Source organism: Protomyctophum bolini, assembly GCF_963924005.1.
Source record: "Protomyctophum bolini genome assembly, chromosome: 1".
In the NCBI taxonomy this organism is placed as follows: Eukaryota; Metazoa; Chordata; class Actinopteri; order Myctophiformes; family Myctophidae; genus Protomyctophum; species Protomyctophum bolini.
In genome coordinates this window covers 22,030,001-22,052,042 of record NC_137862.1, presented here as the reverse complement: position 1 = coordinate 22,052,042, position 22,042 = coordinate 22,030,001, and the positions used below count along the sequence as shown (strand labels likewise).

Below are 22,042 nucleotides of genomic sequence, written 5' to 3'. Positions count from 1 at the left end.
AGTCTCCTCTGCGTATGTTTGTTTGGACTGTTTTTTGTTGCATGCAATTGTATGTTTGAGTCTGTAATGAAGATATTCATTCATACATGCATTCATTCATTCAGTTCTTATCAACAAAAAGTGAAGTGTCATGTCACTGTAACATTCACTGTACCTGAACATAGTTTCATATCTATGTTGTCATTGTATTGCATGGATTTATATACTTCTAGAATCCACAGTGAAGAATGGCAGGTAGAACGGGGGAAGAGTTTGGTAGCATGAGCGACACACACACACACACACACACACACACACACACACACACACACACACACACACACACACACACACACACACACACACACACACACACACACACACACACACACACACACACACACACACACACACACACACACACACACACACACACACACACACACACACACACACACACACACACACACACACACACACACACACACACACACACACACACACACACACACAGTCACACAGTCACACAGGCACTCCAAGCATGCACACAAGTACACTTAACATTTGGGCCCTCCCAGATATTCCCAAGTCTGCAAAGTTTACAAACCAGTGTAAACAGAAAGGATTGCACCTTCCTCCTGAACGGACTAGACTACGGTACGTCCTCTCTGTCTCATTCATCCATTATGGAGGCTTCAAGTTACCTAGTTGGTTTAAAGACGTACATTTAACACAGCTTTCTAGGAAGTGAAATAAAAAACAGATGAGGAGTACAACCAGATATCTGTGGAACTACTGGCTGCAGGGGAACAACCAGATATCTGTGGAAATACTGGCTGCAGGGGAAATCTCTTGAAGACTCTGAGGACTGGGACTCATTTGGAAAGCCCAAGATTTATTTTTGACCAGCTGAAAAGTTTGTGTATCAGTACAATGACTTTTAACCCATTACGACCTGAGGCCAATTCTACAACTGCCTTCTAAATCAGTTTAGTTCTCAAACTTTTTTTTCGTAATTCAAGACACTTTTCAAGAGTTTTCAAACTCTTGAAACAGATGTACAGTCTTGCAGCATGGCACGAAGTAACGCACTGTGATCTTGTAGATCTGGTATTTTTGAGCAAAAATCTAAAATGTAGCTTTGCCGGTTTTAATGCATGGACTAAAGAGGTTGGTTTTAAGATGAGCCATCCCAGGGGTATAAAGTTCACACAGATAGGACATTGCTCTTATCACATTGATTTTTTTCCTATTTCTTTTTACAACACCTAGCCTGTTTTTGAACTTTCTAACCCGTCGTCACAAGCCAGGGGGATGACCTGTTTGTTATCTGCTGGACGTAAATCAGTGTCCATAAATATGCAGCAGATTCCTCCTCCTCTCCCTCTCTGCTCTCTGGCTGTCACTCTGGCAAGAGGCAACAACATCATAGTGGCTTTGAAGTGTCTCCTTTCTGACACCTGGAGTTGACTTCTGCGACTTCTTCAACGAGGCCGAGATGACAGAGTGCTAGCAGTTGCCTAAAGCGCTCCGTCCCATTCTTTTGATAAAGACTTTTGGACTAATGATTAGCCACCTGTGGGTCTGACAGCAGTGAGTGGTGATCTGGATGAAAGCTGCTGTTGGGAGACCCATCCCGGAGAAGAAGCTCTGTATTGTTGCTATTACTTGGGGGGGAGGAAATCCCATAACTGACCATCATCATCATCATCATGGGTAAAGGATTCTACATCAGCAAAGCAGTGGCGTTGGTGGCTGCCGTCGCCGCCGTAGCAGCTGTATCCGCCATCATCGCGCTCTCTGTGGTCTACTCTCAGGAGAAGTCCAAGAGCGACGTGGAACCCACCACCACCGCCACCACACCTGCCACCACACCTGCCACCACACCTGCCACCACACCTGCCACCACACCTGCAACACCTGCCACCACTGCCCCTGCTACCACCCCCTCCGGCCCCAAGGAACCCTGGGAGCTGTACCGTCTCCCAACCGCCCTGTCGCCGGTCTCCTACACGGTGACCCTGTGGCCTCGACTGGTGCCCAACGACGCAGGCATGTACGTCTTCAGTGGCGTCTCCACGGTGGTCTTCACCTGCCTGACAGAGACAGACCTCATCCTTATCCACTCCAACAAGCTCAACCTCACAGAGCTGGACGGGACAAAGCACCAGGCCCGGCTGAAAGGACTGGGCGGTGTCGAGGCGCCGGGCATCGACAGGACCTGGCTGGAGGTCCCCACTCAGTACCTGGTGGTCCTGCTGACCGGTAAACTGGAGGTGGGGAAGTCTTACCAGCTGGACACAGAGTTTAAAGGAGAGCTGGCTGATGACCTGGGAGGATTCTATAGGAGCGAGTACATGGAGGATGGACATAAGAAGTAAGTACATGTGTTACAGTTATCTTCTTTGGTATGGCTTGGTTTTGGGGAAGTGTATTCAGGCATTTATTTTCTTAATATTGTTTTTTTTGTGATTTCTTTGTCACATTTTGTTGTTCAGCTTAGTTTGGTTCAGGTGATTTATAGTTTAATATACGGTAGTTGTAAACAGTGGTTGTAGTATCAGTAGTCTGAATGAAGTTCTGTGGAATCCCATTAACTGAAAATAAATCTTGCGCTCGCTCGCTCTCTCTCTCTCTCTCTCTCTGTTTTGAGAACCACAATATAAACTTACAACATGCTCAGCTAAACTGAGCTAAAGCAGGCTGGTTTAAGAACGGGAACTTGCAGCATAGGCTACTGTCTTGTGTCTTATGTTCATTAATAACTATGGCTTGCTTTGGTTTAGTCACTTTGGGGAAGTGTATTTGCTGAGCAGCAGCAGCAACAGTATTAGTAGTAGTAGTAGTAGTAGTGGTCATATAGTAGTAATATATGTTGTGTTATCAGTTGTACTATAGTCTTAGTAGTAATTGTAGTGGTTGTAGCAGAAAAGTCACATTAGTATTAGCCTCGGTCCCAGGCTTACTTATCTGCGAAAAGCATTAGTATAGTGCAGTAATGGTACAGTAGTCTTGGTAGTAACAATAATAGTTGTAGTAGCATAAACAATCTACATTTATTCTGCCAGCGAGGCAATCAAACATTTCTATGGGTTTAAAAATATATAAGAATTAGGGTGTGGAATCCCATTTAATCTGCACCATGTAACTTTTCTCTTCTACCCTGGATTTGAACCCAGGTCTCTGTGCAAGTTCTGACATTTTTACCATTGAGATAATAAATAATAAATGTAAACTTGCCCTTCAGATCCTTTGTCTAAGTGACTGAGACATGACCTTTGACACAATCTAAATGTGTCAATAGAAGAGCAGTATAATAAGTAGTATAGACAAAATACAACCACCCCAATTTAATACATTATATTGTATTAACATACTCTTATATTTTATAAACAAATCATGCTCTCTCTCTCTCTCTCTCTCTCTCTCTCTGTCTTAAGAACAATATAATTTACATGCTCAGCTAATCTGAGCTATAAAGCAGTGACTGTTAATGTGTAGTGCAGGGTAGGCAGGTAAGTTTGGCCATGGAGCAGTTTTTCAAAGCCATATAATCCATTGCTAGGACGTAAATTTGCAACACACTTATCTTGTTTATACAATTGTATTGCTATATAAAAGTTAATAACTAAAGATTTGTGTGGTTTAACGTCACACTGATAGAGCTCAAATCTGTAATTAAACGTTATAACATATAAAATGCTTGTGTAATGATATATGATATGATATAGTACTTTATTGTCCATTCGTTCAGTGAACACCACATCCTTGATTGTGGCACTATTAGGACATTCATTGAAAACTTAAAAAATAACATCTGGAGACAGTTATAGTATGCTATTCCTTCTTTTCGAAAGTTCGAAAGTTGTTTTATTTTGCTTTACAGCCACTTTAACTCTTAAACAACTTTCAAACTTAAACACCTGTGTGAACCAAGTGGTGCAATTCTCCCCCCCCCCCCTCTCTCTCTCTCTCTCTCTCTCTCATTAGAGACACAGCACTACCCCTCTCTCTGTTTCTGGCGCCCCCTTCTGGTATAAATAAGTAACATACTCAGGCTCAAAGACACACACAGGTACACAGGTACACAGGTGGACAAAGCTGGATGTAGAAGTGGTTGCACCACTTAATAACACAACATGCATTGGTTTTATCCAGTATCATCAATGCAAACTAAAGCTGCAAAGCCACATCCTACCCTCTGTACCCTGCAATGGGAACCCTACTGAATCTGAGATTACTAGTTGCAACTATTGGTTGCCTTATCACCTCCTCACTGCCTGATTTCTATCTATATATCTATCTATCTATCTACAGTATCTATCTATCTACAGTATCTATCTATGCACATGAAACTTGTCCTCTGCGTTTACCCAGCCAATCAATGTTGCCATGTCTGCTTACTATAAGCGTCTTTGGCCTTGTTTTCCTGTAAAGTCGCTTGAATATGATTAGTTGTGGGTAGTTGATTGATTGAATACTTCAATAACAGTTTATAGTTAGTACGGGGGGGGGGGGGGGGTCTTTTTTCTAAAGTGTAGTGTTGCTTACTATAGTATAGGTGTTTAAACCAGTGTTTCTCAAACATTTTCATGTCAAGAGCCCCCAAATTAATAAGTATTTGTCCGCAGACCTCCTCATCGGAACATATTTTGTGCCCGGGACTTTACAAGCTCACAATGAGACACACCGTGACGCGTTGTGAGCTTGTGGTTTTCATAAACCCGGTTGCTTATTTCTCCTGCTAAATATGGCAACACTGAATCCTATAACTACTAGAGCAGCGAGCAGTATACTTGGGGGGCAATTAGGGGTTAAGAGTCTTGGACACATTGCCTGGCCTTGAATCTATCAGTCGTATATTATAAATGAGTAACAAAATAATTTGTCGGGCCATATATTACCGCTGGCAGGCCAGTTGCCCAACACTGTTCTGTTCTTTAGCTACATAGAAGTGTCTATTTGTATGTCTCTAAATGTTTTGATGAATTGAACAATGTGGACCCTGTTGTAAACAAGTGTAATGCTTAATTGGGTCGTCCACTCACAGTTAACAGTCTTTGTATTGAGTTTGTGCTTGAAATTTACTGTAATTCTGCAAACTGTTAATAAATATTTCAATCAATAAAAAAAACTGGTTTAGTGTTTAAGTCTTCTGCCTTCATACCTGTGACCCATATAGCTACATAGAATGGTATTGCTTGCTATCGTCTCTCTTGGTGTCCCAGTATATCCACACAGTATACAAATCAGTGGTTGTAGCTTCTGGCTCGCTCCAGTGGTGATCTTACTAGAGCAGTGGTTCCAAAACGTTTTAGCTCGAGGTCCAAAAGAGAGGTTAGACGTTTGAGCTTGTAGATCTGCCATTGTCACCACTTCTTAAACGTAATTTTTACATTTATTCATAGAAATAATTACATTGTTTAATTTCATTTATGAAATACTTTTGAAAAACGTTGGAATTTTTTTTTATTTCGACCCACTAGGAATCAAATGAAAGGAGGAAACAACGTAAAGAAGGGGCATTTTCAACAATAATCACATGCTTAGACGAGAGCTAATCTTACTGTACTGTAGGTGCCCTGGTGGCTTGGCAGTAGATAGGCAGGCCACCGCCACAGGCATCAATCTGAATTTGAGACTATAACTTGGGATCTTGTGCTGCATGTTTAACTGCTGCCTCTCTCTCCCTCTCTCTCTCTCTCTCTCTTTCTCTCTGTGAATATACCGTACACTCCTGTGTTAATGTCATTCAGAAACACTTACAATTAACACATGGTTATTGGTTTGTCGTGTACTAAATATATTATTCTTTATTGCAGAGTACTGGCCACCACTCAGATGCAGCCCACAGATGCCAGGAAAGCCTTTCCCTGCTTTGATGAGCCCGCTATGAAAGCTGTCTTCCACATGACTCTCACCCACCCCATTGGAACTGTAGCGTTAGGCAATGCTATGGACATCGGTACGTTTGCATTTGAAATTTTGAATCCTCAGTGATCAACTGACCATGTGAGATAGTTCAGGCAGACATACTGGAGAGGTTTCACACATGCACTTTATGTGGGTGTATACAAATGCATTACTGCTACGTGCATTGTTACTACGTGTAGGCTACAGTAGTTTGAGACCTAATAACTGCTCTTCCTCTAACACTAGTCTGTGCCCTTATTTCCATACAGAAACGGTCAACGTTACTATAGGCAGTGAGATTTTACAACAGACCAGTTTTAACGCCACCGAGGTCATGTCCACCTATCTGCTGGCCTTCGTTGTTTGTGAGTTCGGATTCATCAGATCTCCACCAGAAGACGCTGTTCTGGTAAACTTATACTAACATTAGCACTTAGCAGTGATGTAAATAGGTTTTCAATGTAATGGGTCCTGAGACCTAAGGGTGGTCTTTTAGATGGGTCCCAGCCTTCAGGGACATTTTATGAGTCCTACTTCAACAACGTTAGATTACAGTACTGAGTACAGTATTGCATACCAGGACCCCCGGAGGTTGACATGATTGCATCCTTTCTCAATTTAGTGAGTCTAATGTTGCGTTCACACAGATTAAACGATGCAGTCTACCATTCAATGTCAAAGGAAGCCATGCAGCGACATGATGTTGCAAAGGCGCAACGATGCATGTATCTGCTCCAAATCAACTCACAACGCGTCTTTGCATCGTTTCATCTGCATGTGTGAACGCAACATAAGGATGCAGGCTATTTACATCACTGCATTAGCTCTGTTCCTAATGCTAGTTCTCTATTAAACTAGCTAGTTAAATGGTTCTGCTCGACCAACTAGTTAATTACCTTCACCTGGTGTGCCAGGTCTAAATTTGTCTATGATTAAACAGACAGCATTATAGAACGTGGTAGAAAGGCGAGGACCACTATTGTACAGTACTGTACTGTATTTCTTTTGTATTTTATTAGGCTGTAATTGACAGACGCATGCAGCCAAGTGTATAGAAGATTGAATTTGGGTTTGACATGTTTTACAGATTTAGTTGAAACACAATCCTTAACGTATTATTGATGGTGTAGACTCAGAGCCACGTTTCCACCTCAACATGACAATTCTTAATTTCACAAATAAACGACTCCTCTAAGCGCATAGCCTATCTCCACCAGGCCGAGTTGCCTAGTAGTCAGGCTCGTGTTGTGGGTTGCAGCTGTCAGGTCAAGCTGTAGCGCTTAGTTTACAACATGCAATATTGCAAAAAATGTAATTACTTAATACTTAGTATACTAATTAATTCATATATTTTCAGGTGAAATGTCAGGTCAGGATTTTGTTCAAAACTCAATGTTGCCCTCTACTGAACATAATGCGGAGGAGTGTATATTGTATAACCATAGTGAATAATGCAGTTGTGTTTACTAAAAACGAATTGAAGATTTAGATTTCTCACTAAATACTGGAGAGGTTATTAACATGTGGCTGTGTATTCAGATTAGGATATGGGCTCGGAGAAAGGCCATACTAGAGGGACAAGGAGACTACGCGCTGGAAAAGACAGGCCCCATACTGTCTTTCTTTGAAGGCTACTACAACTCCACTTATCCCTTGACAAAATCAGGTAAGAACTCATGTTCTCTAAATACTAGTAGACACACTTTGCCAAATGATCAGAGAGACAATAATCCCATTCGAACTAAAGAATTGCTGTCGTGTAAATACTCGTACTGAAGTAGTGCTTTAAATGGTGATACTGAGGTGGCCGGGGCCTGAGCTCTAGGCCTACTCATTCATGTTTTCCTCCATGTTTCAGACCAGATTGCTCTGCCTGACTTCAGTGCTGGAGCGATGGAGAACTGGGGTCTGATCACCTACAGAGAGACAGCCCTCCTCTACAACCCGAACATGTCCTCTAACGGAGACAAAGAATGGGTGGCTACAGTCATCTCCCACGAGCTGGCCCACATGGTACAAAGCCAAAGGCCTACTCTTTGCTCTTTTGAAAAAACCTGACTTAAGGCAGAAACTTCACATTTACTGCTGAAATGAAATTGGTTCGGCTCTGTCCAGACTACAATATGACGTCATTCAGAGGTCAGAGGAACTCAGTGCGGACTTCGGTGCGAGCCGTGAGTCCGAGCCATATTAGTATGAATTAACTTTTATAGACCCAAAAATAAAATTGGGTCTGGGACCGATCCTGAACCGATTTTATTTTGGCTCTAAAAGTGTAGTATGCATCAGCCTTGAGTCTAACTTGAGAGTATGTTGAAGAGCAGAAAGGAAGAAAAGTAGTAACAAAACCTTTGGCATAATGGTAAATTTGTTCTAATCTGACCATGTTCTCCTCAGTGGTTTGGGAATCTAGTGACAATGAGATGGTGGAATGACCTATGGCTGAACGAGGGCTTTGCCACCTATGTCTCATATCTGGGAGCCGATTCTGCTGAACCAACGTGGGGTGTTGTAAGTCCTGCTGTTTCTAAGTCTCATGAATACACCCCCCAACACACACGCAGTCACACGCACGCGCACGCGCACACACACACACACACACACACACACACACACACACACACACACACACACACACACACACACACACACACACACACACACACACACACACACACACACACACACACACACACACACACACACACACACACACACACACACACACACACACACACACACACACACACACACACACACACACACACACACACACACAAATTACAAAGTCCTTTGTAAAAATCATCATTGATTTGAAAGTAATAAACATCATCATAATTCTTACTTACAGTAACTACTCACTGGTCCATAGCATTAGGAGTTCTCCTAGCACTATGCGACTGTACATGTATTTTCCTCAATTGAACGGGAGCTGCAGGGGCACAATATTTATACACTCACAGAAAGTTGTAGGTTGCTGAAAGCCTAATCTCTGTGGTGGGAAGACTTTCAGCCCCCACCTTTGGCCAGAAAATGTTATATTCCACCAGACAGAGAAATTCATGTATTTACTCCAGTGCGCCACCTACAGACAGGTCAAACAGGTCAATGGTATTTGTCCATTGACCTGGTCTGTATCTGGCGCACTTGAGTGAATAAAACCTTTCTCTGTCTGGATTATTACATTTTCTGGCAAAGAAAGTGGATTTTTCACAAAAGGTGAGAGTTTTCCCACTGCAGAGAATATAGGCTTTCAAAACCCAAATCGTCTTTGTTGCGTATAGTAGTTTATTGTGAGTGAAGTGTACATTTGACATTGTGCACCTGTTCAAATGGGGGATATACGTACTGTCACATACAGAGTTATGGACCAGAGCTAAGGCAAAACCATGAACAGCAAATCTTGCTGTGTTGTTGTCCCTCCAGAAAGATCTGATAGTTGTGGATGCGGTGCATAGTGTGATGGGTGTAGATGCCCTGGCCTCCTCTCACCCTCTGTCATCTAAAGAGGACGAGATCCAGAGGCCTGAACAGATCAGTGAACTCTTCGACTCCATCACCTACAGCAAGGTACACACCGCACACAATACCAACTTCGATGAGGCAGTATTGCATTGTTTTAAAAAACATAAAATAAGGTCTTCTTCATTTCCTGAATTTTTTGTATTTTTCATTTCATGAAAAATTAACATTTTGGTTTCTCCCCGACAGCAGAGATATAACAACAGGTCTCTAGTTAAGCAAAGAGCCTGAGGTTAACTCTGAGAAAGGCACTGGGACATTCATTAATGTGCAAACAGACTATGTGCTGATCTGAAGGCCCATTAGAGTGGCCATATGAGTGTTTATTTACAATTGCAAGATCTTTAAATGAGTTCATGTTGTTTCCAGGGGGCTGCAGTTCTCAGGATGCTCTCAGACTTCATCACAGAGGATGTGTTCTCCAAAGGACTCGGCGTGAGTATTATGGGACAAAGATTGAAACATGTTTCAAACAACTCGCGACACTAAGTAGTTGAGCCAAAAAAATGGCTTATCTATCAATTACATACCCCATGAAGCCTAGCCTGGCTCCAGCCCTGAATTGCTTGCCACGCCCATTAAAAAAGTTCTGGCGATGAAGTGAATCGAGATGAAAATCCAGCGTACAAGAAAGTAGTGTCAGGCTACATGAAGCCTTCAATTCGTGAAGATTCTTTGGTGTTACATTCCTGAGCCAGTACTTTGATGACAAGCAGAGTCGACTCAATTTAATCTCCTACTGACCAGACACCCCGTCATCATATTATTGGCTCAGCAATGTACGTAAAAACAAAAACAAAAAAAAGAATTCAAGGCTTCATGACATGGTGTGTCGTGTGTGTAATTCACCCTTTGTCAAGTCCCGCCCGTGGTTGTGGCCCTCTTCGCACCCATTGGTTGCCGTTTAGTTTTTCAGTTGCTTACAGTATATTGATATTCTGTGCACTCAATTGTTATTTTAAACTTGGTGTCAGTAAAAAGGAACACCACAGGTGCAGCATGGTGACTGGGCATCATGTTTGTTCTTAGTTTTTTCCAAAAATTATGTTTTAGCAAAACATACGAGGGCGAAACAAGGCAGAAAGAGCCTGCTGGTTAGTCAGTCAGGGACCAATCAGAAGGCTGACAAAGGGTGAATTGATAGAAAATAAGTATTTTACTACTCCTTTAAAGGGACACTTCACCCTTTTTGCTAAAAAAAATATAAAAAATGTTAATGACGTTTAGAAGATTTAGAACACTTTTCTTTTATGTGTGTAATATGTAGTTTTAGATATTTTAGCAGTGTCTATGATGTCATGGACAATGGACACAATTCCCATAATGCTTTGGTGCACTGCCTCTCCTTGTGGATAGGGGGAGGGCTGTCTTACTCAGACAACATGTAGTCCAGGGAGTAAGTGAGCCCAGTCTATGAGCTATGACATCATAGACACTGCTAATTTCTATTATCTAAAATCACATAATATTACACACTAAGACCCCAGGAAACCCCCAGTGTTCTAAATGTCATTAACATATATATTTTTTGCAAAAAGGGTGAAGTGTCCCTTTAACACAGATCTTTATACAGCAAGTTGCTGCATTAAGAAATTAATTTACTCTCACACCTTTTCCATATTATCATTGTTCATCTCTCTGCAGACTTACTTAAACACGTTCCAGTACAACAACACAGTCTATACAGACCTCTGGGAGCATCTACAAATGGTATGCCCTTTTTTCGTAACGAAAGTAGTCCTTTTTTTCAGTTTTCAACATACTGTATGACATACAAGAGGAAAGTTACATAGTGTGTGTAACTTTCCTCCTCTACCCCGGATTTGAACCTGGTTTCCTGCACAAGTGCTGACATTTTTACCTTTTAGCCAATAGAGCTTGCCTGCTTAATCAGGGGATACATTGAATCTTTAAATTCATGTCAGATCCTGTGTCTAGGTAAGGCATGACCTTTGTCACAATCTAAATGTCTCAGTATAGATGAGCGGGGAGACAACATATTGTTATATTGTATTATACTTTACCATATACAGACTGAATAAAATGACATTATATTAATTACAAAAAGGTTACATAGTGCTGCTGTTCATTGGCTGTGTCAGATGTGATGGACTGTAAAGTTTTGTTAGGTTTAACCCATTCAAATTGGGAAAGCATCCTTTTTTTAGATCATCCTTGGCACGAAAACATTGGCAACTACTGAAGTGTCCCCCGGGTTCTATGTTCCCCACGTACCCACTTAGGGTTAGGGGAAAGTTTAGGGTTAGATTTATTCTTATGTTAAGGGTTAGGTTTAAGGTTAGGTAAGCAGGGAACAGAACCCAGGGAACATAAAACCTATAGAAGTTGTTGACATACTGTGACAGTAAAATGTGTGTGGAATACAGTATGTATCCAAGTGGAAGGGGGGCCCAGAAGATGTTGCAGAGTGTATGATCTCCTGTTCTATTGTGAATATACCGTTACATGTGCTATAGGCAGTAGACAGTGCTTCTCCCAGCCTGGGGTTGACCTACTCTGTGGAGGATATCATGAACCGCTGGATCCTCCAGATGGGTTTCCCGGTTGTGACCATCGACACCCGGACAGGACACATCACACAGAAACACTTCCTGTTGGACCCAGACTCTCCAGTGGACAGACCCTCTCCGTTCGAGTAGGAATCCGTTTAATCTTTTAGAATGTGTGAATGTACCATCGTTGCTGTCTGTCATACAGAAACATCCTATCTCCATATTCTAACTTTAAAAAATAATTGGCTAATTCATTCCTACATACTACGTCAACTACGGCGTCACACAAAAGCATCAAAAGTAGCCGATCCACAAGCTCCAAAAGTGGCGTGAAGCGACAGGTTTTGAGCTTGTCGATCTGTTTAATTAATTAATCTGGATAATTAGCCTATATCACTGCATATAGATATTCTCTAATCTCCCCAGGTTTTTTTTTTACTGTGGCAGATTTGTCTGGTTTCCACTTTGTCTGGTTTCCACTCTACCGGATTAGAACTCAGTCAGGGTTTTACTTTAGGAAGATGTTTCAGAATTTTAAAACGTATAACTTCTGTAATGTATTTTATACATTTTGTAATACCGGTATACATTTTTTTGTATATTCCATATACTTTACAGTATGTATACCTGCTTATCTATTTATGCATATGAACATGTATTAATGTACAGCATGTACTGTATGTGCTGTCCTGTCCCTAGTTATGAGTGGATTGTACCCATTAAGTGGATAAAGACTGGCAAAGTGCAAGAGCAGACCTATTGGCTCGATAAGAAAGAAGGTAAGACCTAATTCAAATATATTTAAGCAATAAGCCACGAGAGGTCTCAGGTTACCGGGTATTTTACACTGGCTGGGGGCGTAGGCAGTCCCGAGGCGCAGCCGAGGGGCTTTACCGTGACGGTAACCAGCCAATCAGAATGAAGTATTGGGACTACCCGTTTTAGAAAGAACAATAATATCTGCACGCCGGTACATTACGTTCCACTTGTCGTGTTGATCTTTTGATCGAAACTGAATCACCAACAAACACATAAATAAAGCTAATTAACAGTATGCTGTTGCTGACCTTATTATAATTTTATTTTTTATTTATGTTGAACTTGTGTTTGTCCTGCACCTGACACTGAAGTGGATGTGCATGCAACCATCTCCCTTATCTAATATTTGACAGGGGCCGGTTTTGAGTTGCAGCCGTCCGTGCTCTTTGAAAGCGGTTTTGAAGGAGTCTAGGGATTCAAATGTCTTAATTTACCTAATCTGGGTTGCACGTGGTTTGTTGAACTCCCTCTGTTGTTGTGATTGTCGACTTCGTTGACATTAAGGTATAAAGTATTTTGACAGGTATATGGGTATCTGGGTGGTGTAGCGAATCTTGTAGAGTCATGAGGCCCATTATAAGGTGCTGTACTCTGTCGTCAACCCCAAACCATTCCAGCCTATCAACATGGGCAGGGGTGAGGTGGGTTCTGGGAGTGAGGCCAAGTATTAGCCTGACCAGTTTGTTTTGGGAAGTCTGGAGCCTTGTTTTAAGGGCCTTTGAGATGCTGTGGTACCATGAGGTGCATTCATAGTCGAAGAAAACTTGTACTGTATGAGGGCTCCGGTTCTTCAAGGTGTTGACTAGTGAAGAGATACAGGAATCTTGTTCTTTTTTGGACTTTTTTGATTACATTGGTTATCGTGTGATAATATTAACCCTTTAACTGAGAAGCCATCTTCCTTGCTGAGATTACAAAGAGAAAAATCAACTAAATCAACCGAATAAAATCTTGTCCAAACTACACCAATGATTCGCCACACAACTCCTTGCAACATGCAACTATTTCTAACCATTATCCCCAATGGCAGTTGCAAGGAATTGCATTGATGTGGTTGACCTTAAAACAGTTTTGTTGCAAGGAGTTGCAAGTTGCGACTAGTTGCAACTGGTGTAGTTTGGGCTTAAGACTAGACTAGAAGTAAAACATTCATATTTTATTCAAAAGACTAATCAAAATATGCTGTCAAAATTACAAATCTATTCCACATCAGATACCAACACAAACATGACACTCAACACCAACGACTGGATAGTGGCCAACATCAACGTATCTGGCTTCTACCGAGTGAACTATGACTCTGAGAACTGGGAGCGACTGCTTTCCACACTGCAAACAAGCCCAGAGGTACAGAACACACACGCACATCTATTGCATTTATGTTTTAGCCCTAGTCCAAAGTGCAGTACAGTGTTCGTTTTGAATCAAATTGTAGTTTTGGTCTTATTTTAGACATCTGAAATGTTTTACTTTTAGTCTGGTTTTAGTTGACAAATTATTATACGATTTTAGTAGAATAAATCTACAATCTACATTTAGGTCACAATCTCACCTAATACTTCGGTAGACTCAATGTGTATGGGCGGAGAATTTGGGATTCTTGCATATTTAATTTGCTGCGGTTTGCCTTCACACTGTCATACGCAGCAATTGGAAACGGAGCAGGGGGGACCTTTATCAATGTGTTCCATTCATAAACTAGCCTATACAATGAAATCTATGGTGATAAAATTATACTCATAACGTGCATGTGTCGTGCCGTCTGGGACTGGACCCCCCCCCTCCTCTCTCTCGCTCTCTCACTATATGCACGCAGCCACACACTGTTCTTTTGGGCATGGAGGCACAGCGCTGAGCGCACTGATATAACAGACAGCAGCGCAAAATGTTTACACGTTTATTGAGATGAAAATTCCTACTCCCCACTAGTCCCCACACAGTGACAGCACTCCATGTTTACACGCACAGACAGACAGAATATTCTGTAGGCTATAATACTATTACACTGCACTGCAGTGTTTGTGTTTTCTTAAGCAATTTTGATTAATGCAATCATCCTCATTTCGATCAGGACTTCAGTCTCCTCATTCGACCACGTCTATCCACAGTAACGGGACATCTTTGTGCTGCGTAAAATATGCCTTCTCCGTCTCCAACTGTGTTTAGCTCCTCACCCGCCACATTGTTTGCTTCATTTCCTTTATTTACTGCGGATTGCATTCACACCTGCACCGAATCGTAATCAAGTGCGATTGGAAGCGAAGCGAAACCCCCGTTTTTGCTCGGAGTATAATGCGGTTCTTTGATACGCATTACGATTCGAATGAGCCTTCACACCTGCCAAACGAAGTGCACTTTCTGAAAATGCGCAGCAGGATTCGTTTTAATCGCAGCAAAGCTCTCTGGTATGAATGTGACCTTAGTCGGCCTTGGTGGCGTCGTAGTGTCTGATTTATACTTAGCTGTGCGACGGGTTGTGAGCTTGTAGATCGGCCAACATCGGCCAACATTTTCATCTAGTTTTTTATTTGTTGTTGAAATTGTCAGTATAATTAGGTAATCATAGTTTTAGTCAACGGAATTAACACTGCAGCGTTACAAACTTTCAAAATGTCTGCCAATACACATTGACTTTGACTAATTATTATCATTATTTTGTTTCAGCAAATCCCACTAATCAACCGAGCTCAAATTATTGACGATGCTTTTAACCTCGTAAGGTGAGAACATGGTTTCATAATACTTTCACCACATTGTGCATTTGAAAGGTAAGAGTTCACAACATATGGACGATGTCTTCTTTCCAGGGCAAAGATTGTGAACACAACGCTGGCCCTGAGAACCACACAGTTCCTGGTGAACGAGAGAGAGTACATGCCCTGGCAGACGGCCAACCGCAACCTGGACTACTTCTACCTGATGTTTGACCGCAGTGAGGTGTACGGACCCATGCAGGTTGGTGGTCAATAACCTAAAATGACACTAAACAACGTATGCACTCAAGCATTAAATGTTAGTGTTTTAAGTTTCAGAAGTAAAATGTAAAAATGTTATCTGATGTTCATTCATTTAGTTCTGTTTAGCAGAGTCCTTTAATGCCAAACACATACTGATAATGATTATAGAGACAATGTAGCTAAGTAAGGCTTCCAGATGAATAATTAATAGGCTATCTGTTACTATTGAATGAGAATTCATCTCTTGTTGGTGACATCAGTGAGTCGATGTACAGTACATATGTGCCTCATATTTATAGCCTCGCCTGGCAAGACTATATTATTGCCGGCAGATAAGATTTGAGTCTGGCCACGCGAGGCTACCTCATTTATTAAATGGTAGATATATATCTCTTCTTGAATTGCAACTCTTCACTGCGGCTTTTGTATTTTCCTTTCTTTAATCAACATAGAAAATTATATAAACTTGAGGCCTTTTCATTCACCAGGCTTACATTAAGAAACAAGTCACTCCTCTGTTCAACTACTTCAAAAACATCACAGACGATTGGACCAAAATCCCAGAGCATCATCAGTACCAGTAAGGAATCAGGATATTTACTTAAGATTATACAGCTTTTCGGTCAGGCAGAAACCTTCCATCTCCATAATTTCACTTTTTGTGTTTTTCTTAACGCCCTACTTGATCATCCTACAGTGTCATGCAGAAGCATCAAAAGTAGCAGATCTACAAGCTCGAAACATGGTGCGAGGCAATACGTTTTGAGCTTGTAGATCTGCCCAACAGAGGCGAACAGGAGGACATTCCTGTGTGTGACGTTTTGCTCATTTTCTGCAGGTACAACCAGGTGAACGCCATCTCCATAGCCTGTAGTACCGGAGTGGAGGGATGTAAGGAGCTGGTAACTGGCTGGTTCAGAAAGTGGATGAATGACCCCACTACAAACCCGTATGTTCCACTTTCCTTTCCTTTAAAGACGCATTTCCAAGTTTGCGTGTTCTAAGTTTAAGTTTGTAAACAGAAGAACATGTTCTCTGCAGTGAGAACTGCAGAGAACATATGTCAAACCCGATCTAGAACCTGAATAATAGTGAAGCCTCACGAGCCTCTGTCGTGGTCAAAACAGTAGTGGTATAATATGTACGGATTTGGGGGTTTTCTATAAGCGTGTATACAGAATTTGGGTGTTTGTGTGAGATCTGGATGTATAGAGACAAGGCCTACATAGAGACATTATTTGCCACCATGACATTTATGAACAAATTATACAGCCACCCTGTCACAACAACTCACAACAAACCTCAGCAACCACAACACACATAACATTGATGGCTTATTATGGTTATAAAGCCCCAAACCTCTGGCTCGAACCAAAAGGAAATAGCAATCATAGGATTATTGAGTGATCAAGAGCCACATACACATGTACTGTTCCCTGTTACAACTCACAACTTCAATGGCAGATACACCACAACATACAAACTGTAGACATACAAACATACAAACATCAGCATTCAATTCCAGAGCCATAAACAGAAACAACATTTCTGTTTCATTGTCACCCAGTCATTAGGTCCCAAAATGACAGTAATAGTACAACCGTTTGAATCACTGACACTAGTATGCAACTATGCACACAGCATACAACACAATCCTGCTGTGTCTACAAGCAAAAACAAAACAAAGTTCCTACCTTGAGCAGAGCCGTCATCTACTTGGCTTCATCAGTTGTGGAACCCATGGATAGTGACTCCAGTTCTCACACTAGTTCAGGAAGAGCCCTCCAGCTGTCATCTTATCTTCATCCTCCATACATCTGGCTAGCTAGCCAATACTTTCCTCCCAGTATCAATGGCACCGACCAGCCTCATTATCCTGGCTGCCGTCTTCTCACTCAGCCTTCATTGGATGTTTAGTGCACAACTGCACATAGCATTCTGGTATAGTGCAGTGGTCAGAGATTTAGGTCAGCCGCAGGCTCTAGGATCCAGCATCCACATACTGTAGCATGTCACAGGAGAATGGACCCAGGGCTGAGAAGAAGCTGAGCTTTGGGTTCTGGGGTCATCACCTTGGCTCGTGCACCTGTGGAGCAGGTCAAGAGAGTAGTAAGTAAGGTAGAAATAAAGTGAGCTGACGACCCACAGCCATGCACATACAGTACATACAACAATGTACACTAAATGAGAAAAAGAGGTTGCACTGTTGCACATCAGCAATGTTTTTCAGTGCTAGACCAAAACTCCAGCATGTATCAAAAAGTAGGAATTGAAAAAATCCCAAAAAGCTAGAACATCCACAATTTCAAATAAATATAGGACAAATATGGAGGACTTGAATGAAAGTTTGGATTTGCTTACCTTTTGGGGATTTCTTTTTTTCAATTCCTACTTTTTGATGTACACTAGCTGTACCCTGTCACAACTCACGAGCAAAAAGCAGACAAACATACACAGCCTGTATACGGCCTACTGCATCCTTCCGGTTACAACATACTGTATACCGTACACGGCGTACAGCCTAGTATACAGTACATATATCCTGTCACAACAACACAGCCTTATGTACAGTAGGTGTATGTATATACGTAATAATGTTAGTTTTATATCAGATAAATAATAGATTTTAGGAAGGAAGCTGTGTGGACTTTGGACATGCCTACATTATTAGAAGTCTAGAATCTAGACTTCTAGACTTCTATCTCAATTTATTTAAAGGCATAACCATGCACACACTTCAATGAATGAGTCCATATCAGTGTGGTTTGATTTTATGATCGTTTTACTGGACATCAAGGAACTGCAACAAGACAGTTAAACACACACAAAATGAGTGAGACACATGTTGTCCAGCTTGTATCACATGCACCAACAGGATGTATTGGCTTCCTCATTGCCTGACTGAATAACTGGACACTAACATTCAGTTTAAACAAAATAACAAAAATACATGACACCAAATAGTTCTGTTTCCACAATAGCATATCACTATCACAGTGAGTTGGAATTATTACATCAATAACATCAGACAGTTGTTTTTTTTTCAAACTTAACTTATGGCTTCTGACTGTAGTTTGTAATCATCTCTCTTATCATGATATGATGACTCGCTGTACGGCTGTAGTGCATGTGTGTAATGTGTATAGTGTGTGAGCTGCTGTACTACCTAAATAACTCATTTTTAGGGGTTAGGGCATTATGTAGGCATTGTAAAAACGCTAAAATAATAAAATAAAGGTTAAAAAAATCGCCAAGCAGTCACACCCCCTGGCGTCAAGTTCAAAGTCCGCCTATGTTGGGGCCTCCTCCAGTCACTATCACAGAGTTAGCATTAGCTGCTAGCTAAAATGCCAAACTGCTAAGCAGAACATGAATACAGTACTCTAAAACATTGTGGAGACACACGGCCACCTTTTCCACTATCAACATATATCCCCTGTTCATATGCTACTTTATATGTCTAAATTAACCCACTCTCTTATATCTCACCTCACCTGCAACAAGACAGTTAAACACACACAAAATGAGTGAGACACATGTTGTCCAGCTTGTATCATCACATGCACCATATACAGGATGTTTCGCGCAGACGAAATTAAAGCCTGAGGCTATACCTGACTGGCAGAAACATGCTGACTCACTGGAGTATATTGCCCCCTTGTGGCTTAGAGGAGCTATCGCTCTGTTTTGTTCTTGGCAGGAAAGAAACACAGTGACTATTTGTATTTGAGTCTAACATTACATAGAACAATGACAAAATGAAATACACTTATGCATGAACTTTTATATTTTTAACTATTTGACTTGTAATCCCATTAACTGCATTATGAACTTGAGTAAGAATATGAATTATAATGAAATAAACAACCAAAAAATGGCTTATCCTACATATAACCAAGTGTTCACTTTACTCCTTTTTCAAACTGTCAGAGAGCAGTTTTCTCTTCCTAACAACCCAGACTACTCCACTCAACTTCCATGAGGTGTAAAGTTCACTCTTTTTTACTAAAGAGTGAAACAAGAGTGAAACAAACAATAATGGAAGCCATTATAGCCCCAAAAAAGAACAAGGAAATCTTATTTGAAAAAGAAGGAAAAAAATGCTAACGATGATATCACTGCATATGGTAGGCGGATTTTTGAACTGTCCACAGCTCTCCTATTTGACACAGCCAGAACCTTTTATTTTTTATTTTTTTAACCAGTTATCACACGCATTAGTGAGAAACAATTATGAAGATAGGTTGAAAATGGGTGCATTAAGGTAATGACTGTTATTGGTGTTATTCTAGCTGTAAACATATCTATATATCCACAGCATCCACCCCAACCTGAGGAATACGGTGTACTGCAGTGCCATAGCAGCAGGCGGTGTGGAGGAGTGGGACTTTGGCTGGTCCATGTACAAAAACGCCACCATCGCCTCCGAGGCGGACAAGCTGATGTATGCTCTGTCCTGCACCCGACAGCCATGGCTGCTCAACAGGTCTGCACAGCAGCATAATAGGACTGAGTGAACTCAACTGAAGGGGTTTTGATTGATTGAATACAGTATTTTATTATTAGTCAGAAATGTAAACAGCACGTGGTACAGTAAGACGTGTCACTGCACTGGTCCTATGTATTCAATTTATAGCATAAAAATGTAAACAAAGTACAACAGAACAAGTTCAACAAGTACAAACACTATATGTTCAAAAGAATTACGTTTACTGTAGTGTGCTGCGCTAGTAGACTGGTAACATAACGCACATCCAGGGTTCCAGATCTTCGCCTCCCGGCCAGCAGTATTACCGGTACCTCGCCACATGGTTTTTTCAGGCCAATTTTGAAAGAAGACATTTGATCCGATTAGTATTATTCTAAATGGCATTACTAGGAACCGCATTATCATTGTCCATGGAAGTTATTTTACAGTCAGCCTTCAGAACTATTTTTATGGTACTTTTTGACTTGACCTTTGACCTCTGCGGTATTCTTTTTTTGCAGATATCTGGAATACTGTCTGGATCCAGAGATGATTCGTAAGCAGGACGCCACCTATACCATCGTCTACATAGCCAGTAACAGCATCGGACAGCCTCTGGCCTGGGACTTCCTCAGAGCAAAATGGGACCATATCTTCAATGAGTGAGTATACTGACATAATCCAGTTCCATATCTTCAATGAGTGTGAAGTCCAATCAATGAGTGAGTATAGGGTGCAGTAACATACTGTACTGTCACTGTACTGTAAACCAGGTCAATGACTCCCAACATTTGTTATGGACACTGGTGGCTAATGCAGTGTTGAGAAGGTTTTTAACAATATTCATGCTTTTTGCTTTCCCTTGTGTCAGCTATGGAGGTGGAGCCATTTCCTTTGGCAGCCTGATCAGTGGAGTGACCAAACGCTTCTCCTCTGAGTTTGAATACAAACAGGTATAGCTGCTATTTTGTCTCCCCATTTTTCTAATGAGTTAACTTTTCAACTAAAGTGATCTATTTTTTTAGATTACATTTATTTTTTACTATATCATTATTATTCTTTTGTGAAATAATCACACTATAGAATGCTGCTATAATATGTCAGGTGGAAACCTCATTACAGTATGTCCAAAACTGTTACTTTTTAGGATTCAAAAGTATCAGATCTATAAGCTCAAAATCTGTATGCTTTTGTGTGACGCTGTAGTATGATCAAGTAGGGGCATTCATTTACCGAAAAATAAATACATAAAATAAATACACAAAGTCAAAATATGGAGATAAGAGGTTTCTGCCCGACAGCCGGCCACGCTATTCTGATGTACCCCTTTTACTGAAGTCATTTTCATTCCTTCATCCTTTGCCATACAGTTGCTTCAGTTTAAAGAGGACAATGCGGAAGGTGGATTTGGTTCAGCAACCACGGCCCTGGATCAGGCTCTAGAAAGGACTAAGGCCAACATTGCCTGGGTGGCCACGAACAAAGAACAGGTCCTCAAATGGTTCACTGACAATGCTGCATAACTCATTTATTAATCCAAAGGACACACACAATACTGCCTTGCCTGTAAATCTGACTGTCTGAAATACAATTTAGCATGTAAAGAAAACATATTTTGTATAATCTATTTTATTTAAAGATGAAACCAGACGTTTTATTTTCACATTGTTTTGTTAATGTAACGTGTTTGAAGTTGGAGGCTTTAAAAAAAAAATTATTCTAAAAATTAAAAGGTATTTTGTGGATAAAGTTTGATAATGGATGTTGTCATATAATGTTGTCAAAAAACTGGCCAGCAGCACAACAAACAACATAACGTTAACAATCTGTCTAATGACATATTTCTATATAATCCAAATCAATCACTCAAT

The 22,042-nt window shown here is 41.1% G+C and overlaps 1 protein-coding gene across 1 annotated transcript; it reads left to right on the top strand.

The window, feature by feature from the left end:
* Positions 1-1,476: 1,476 nt before the first annotated feature.
* LOC308309577 (aminopeptidase N-like) lies at positions 1,477-22,042 on the top strand. The gene is made up of 20 exons (XM_080755486.1): positions 1,477-2,356; positions 5,802-5,944; positions 6,162-6,301; positions 7,432-7,558; positions 7,751-7,905; positions 8,290-8,403; positions 9,319-9,462; positions 9,784-9,849; positions 11,059-11,124; positions 11,892-12,070; positions 12,627-12,706; positions 13,960-14,093; positions 15,411-15,466; positions 15,554-15,701; positions 16,192-16,283; positions 16,542-16,652; positions 20,022-20,189; positions 20,693-20,833; positions 21,043-21,124; positions 21,542-22,042. The coding sequence occupies exons 1-20, from the start codon at positions 1,692-1,694 to the stop codon at positions 21,692-21,694; spliced, it is 2,964 nt and encodes a 987-aa protein (XP_080611612.1). The 5' UTR covers positions 1,477-1,691; the 3' UTR covers positions 21,695-22,042.

Excerpts from the sequence above, each read along its gene's own strand:
- LOC308309577 (XM_080755486.1), top strand. The coding sequence starts at position 1,692 with ATGGGTAAAGGATTCTACATCAGCAAAGCAGTGGCGTTGGTGGCTGCC. Across the intron at positions 7,559-7,750 it reads TTATCCCTTGACAAAATCAG|ACCAGATTGCTCTGCCTGAC; the intron begins GTAAGAACTCAT and ends TCCATGTTTCAG. Across the intron at positions 15,467-15,553 it reads GATGCTTTTAACCTCGTAAG|GGCAAAGATTGTGAACACAA; the intron begins GTGAGAACATGG and ends TCTTCTTTCCAG.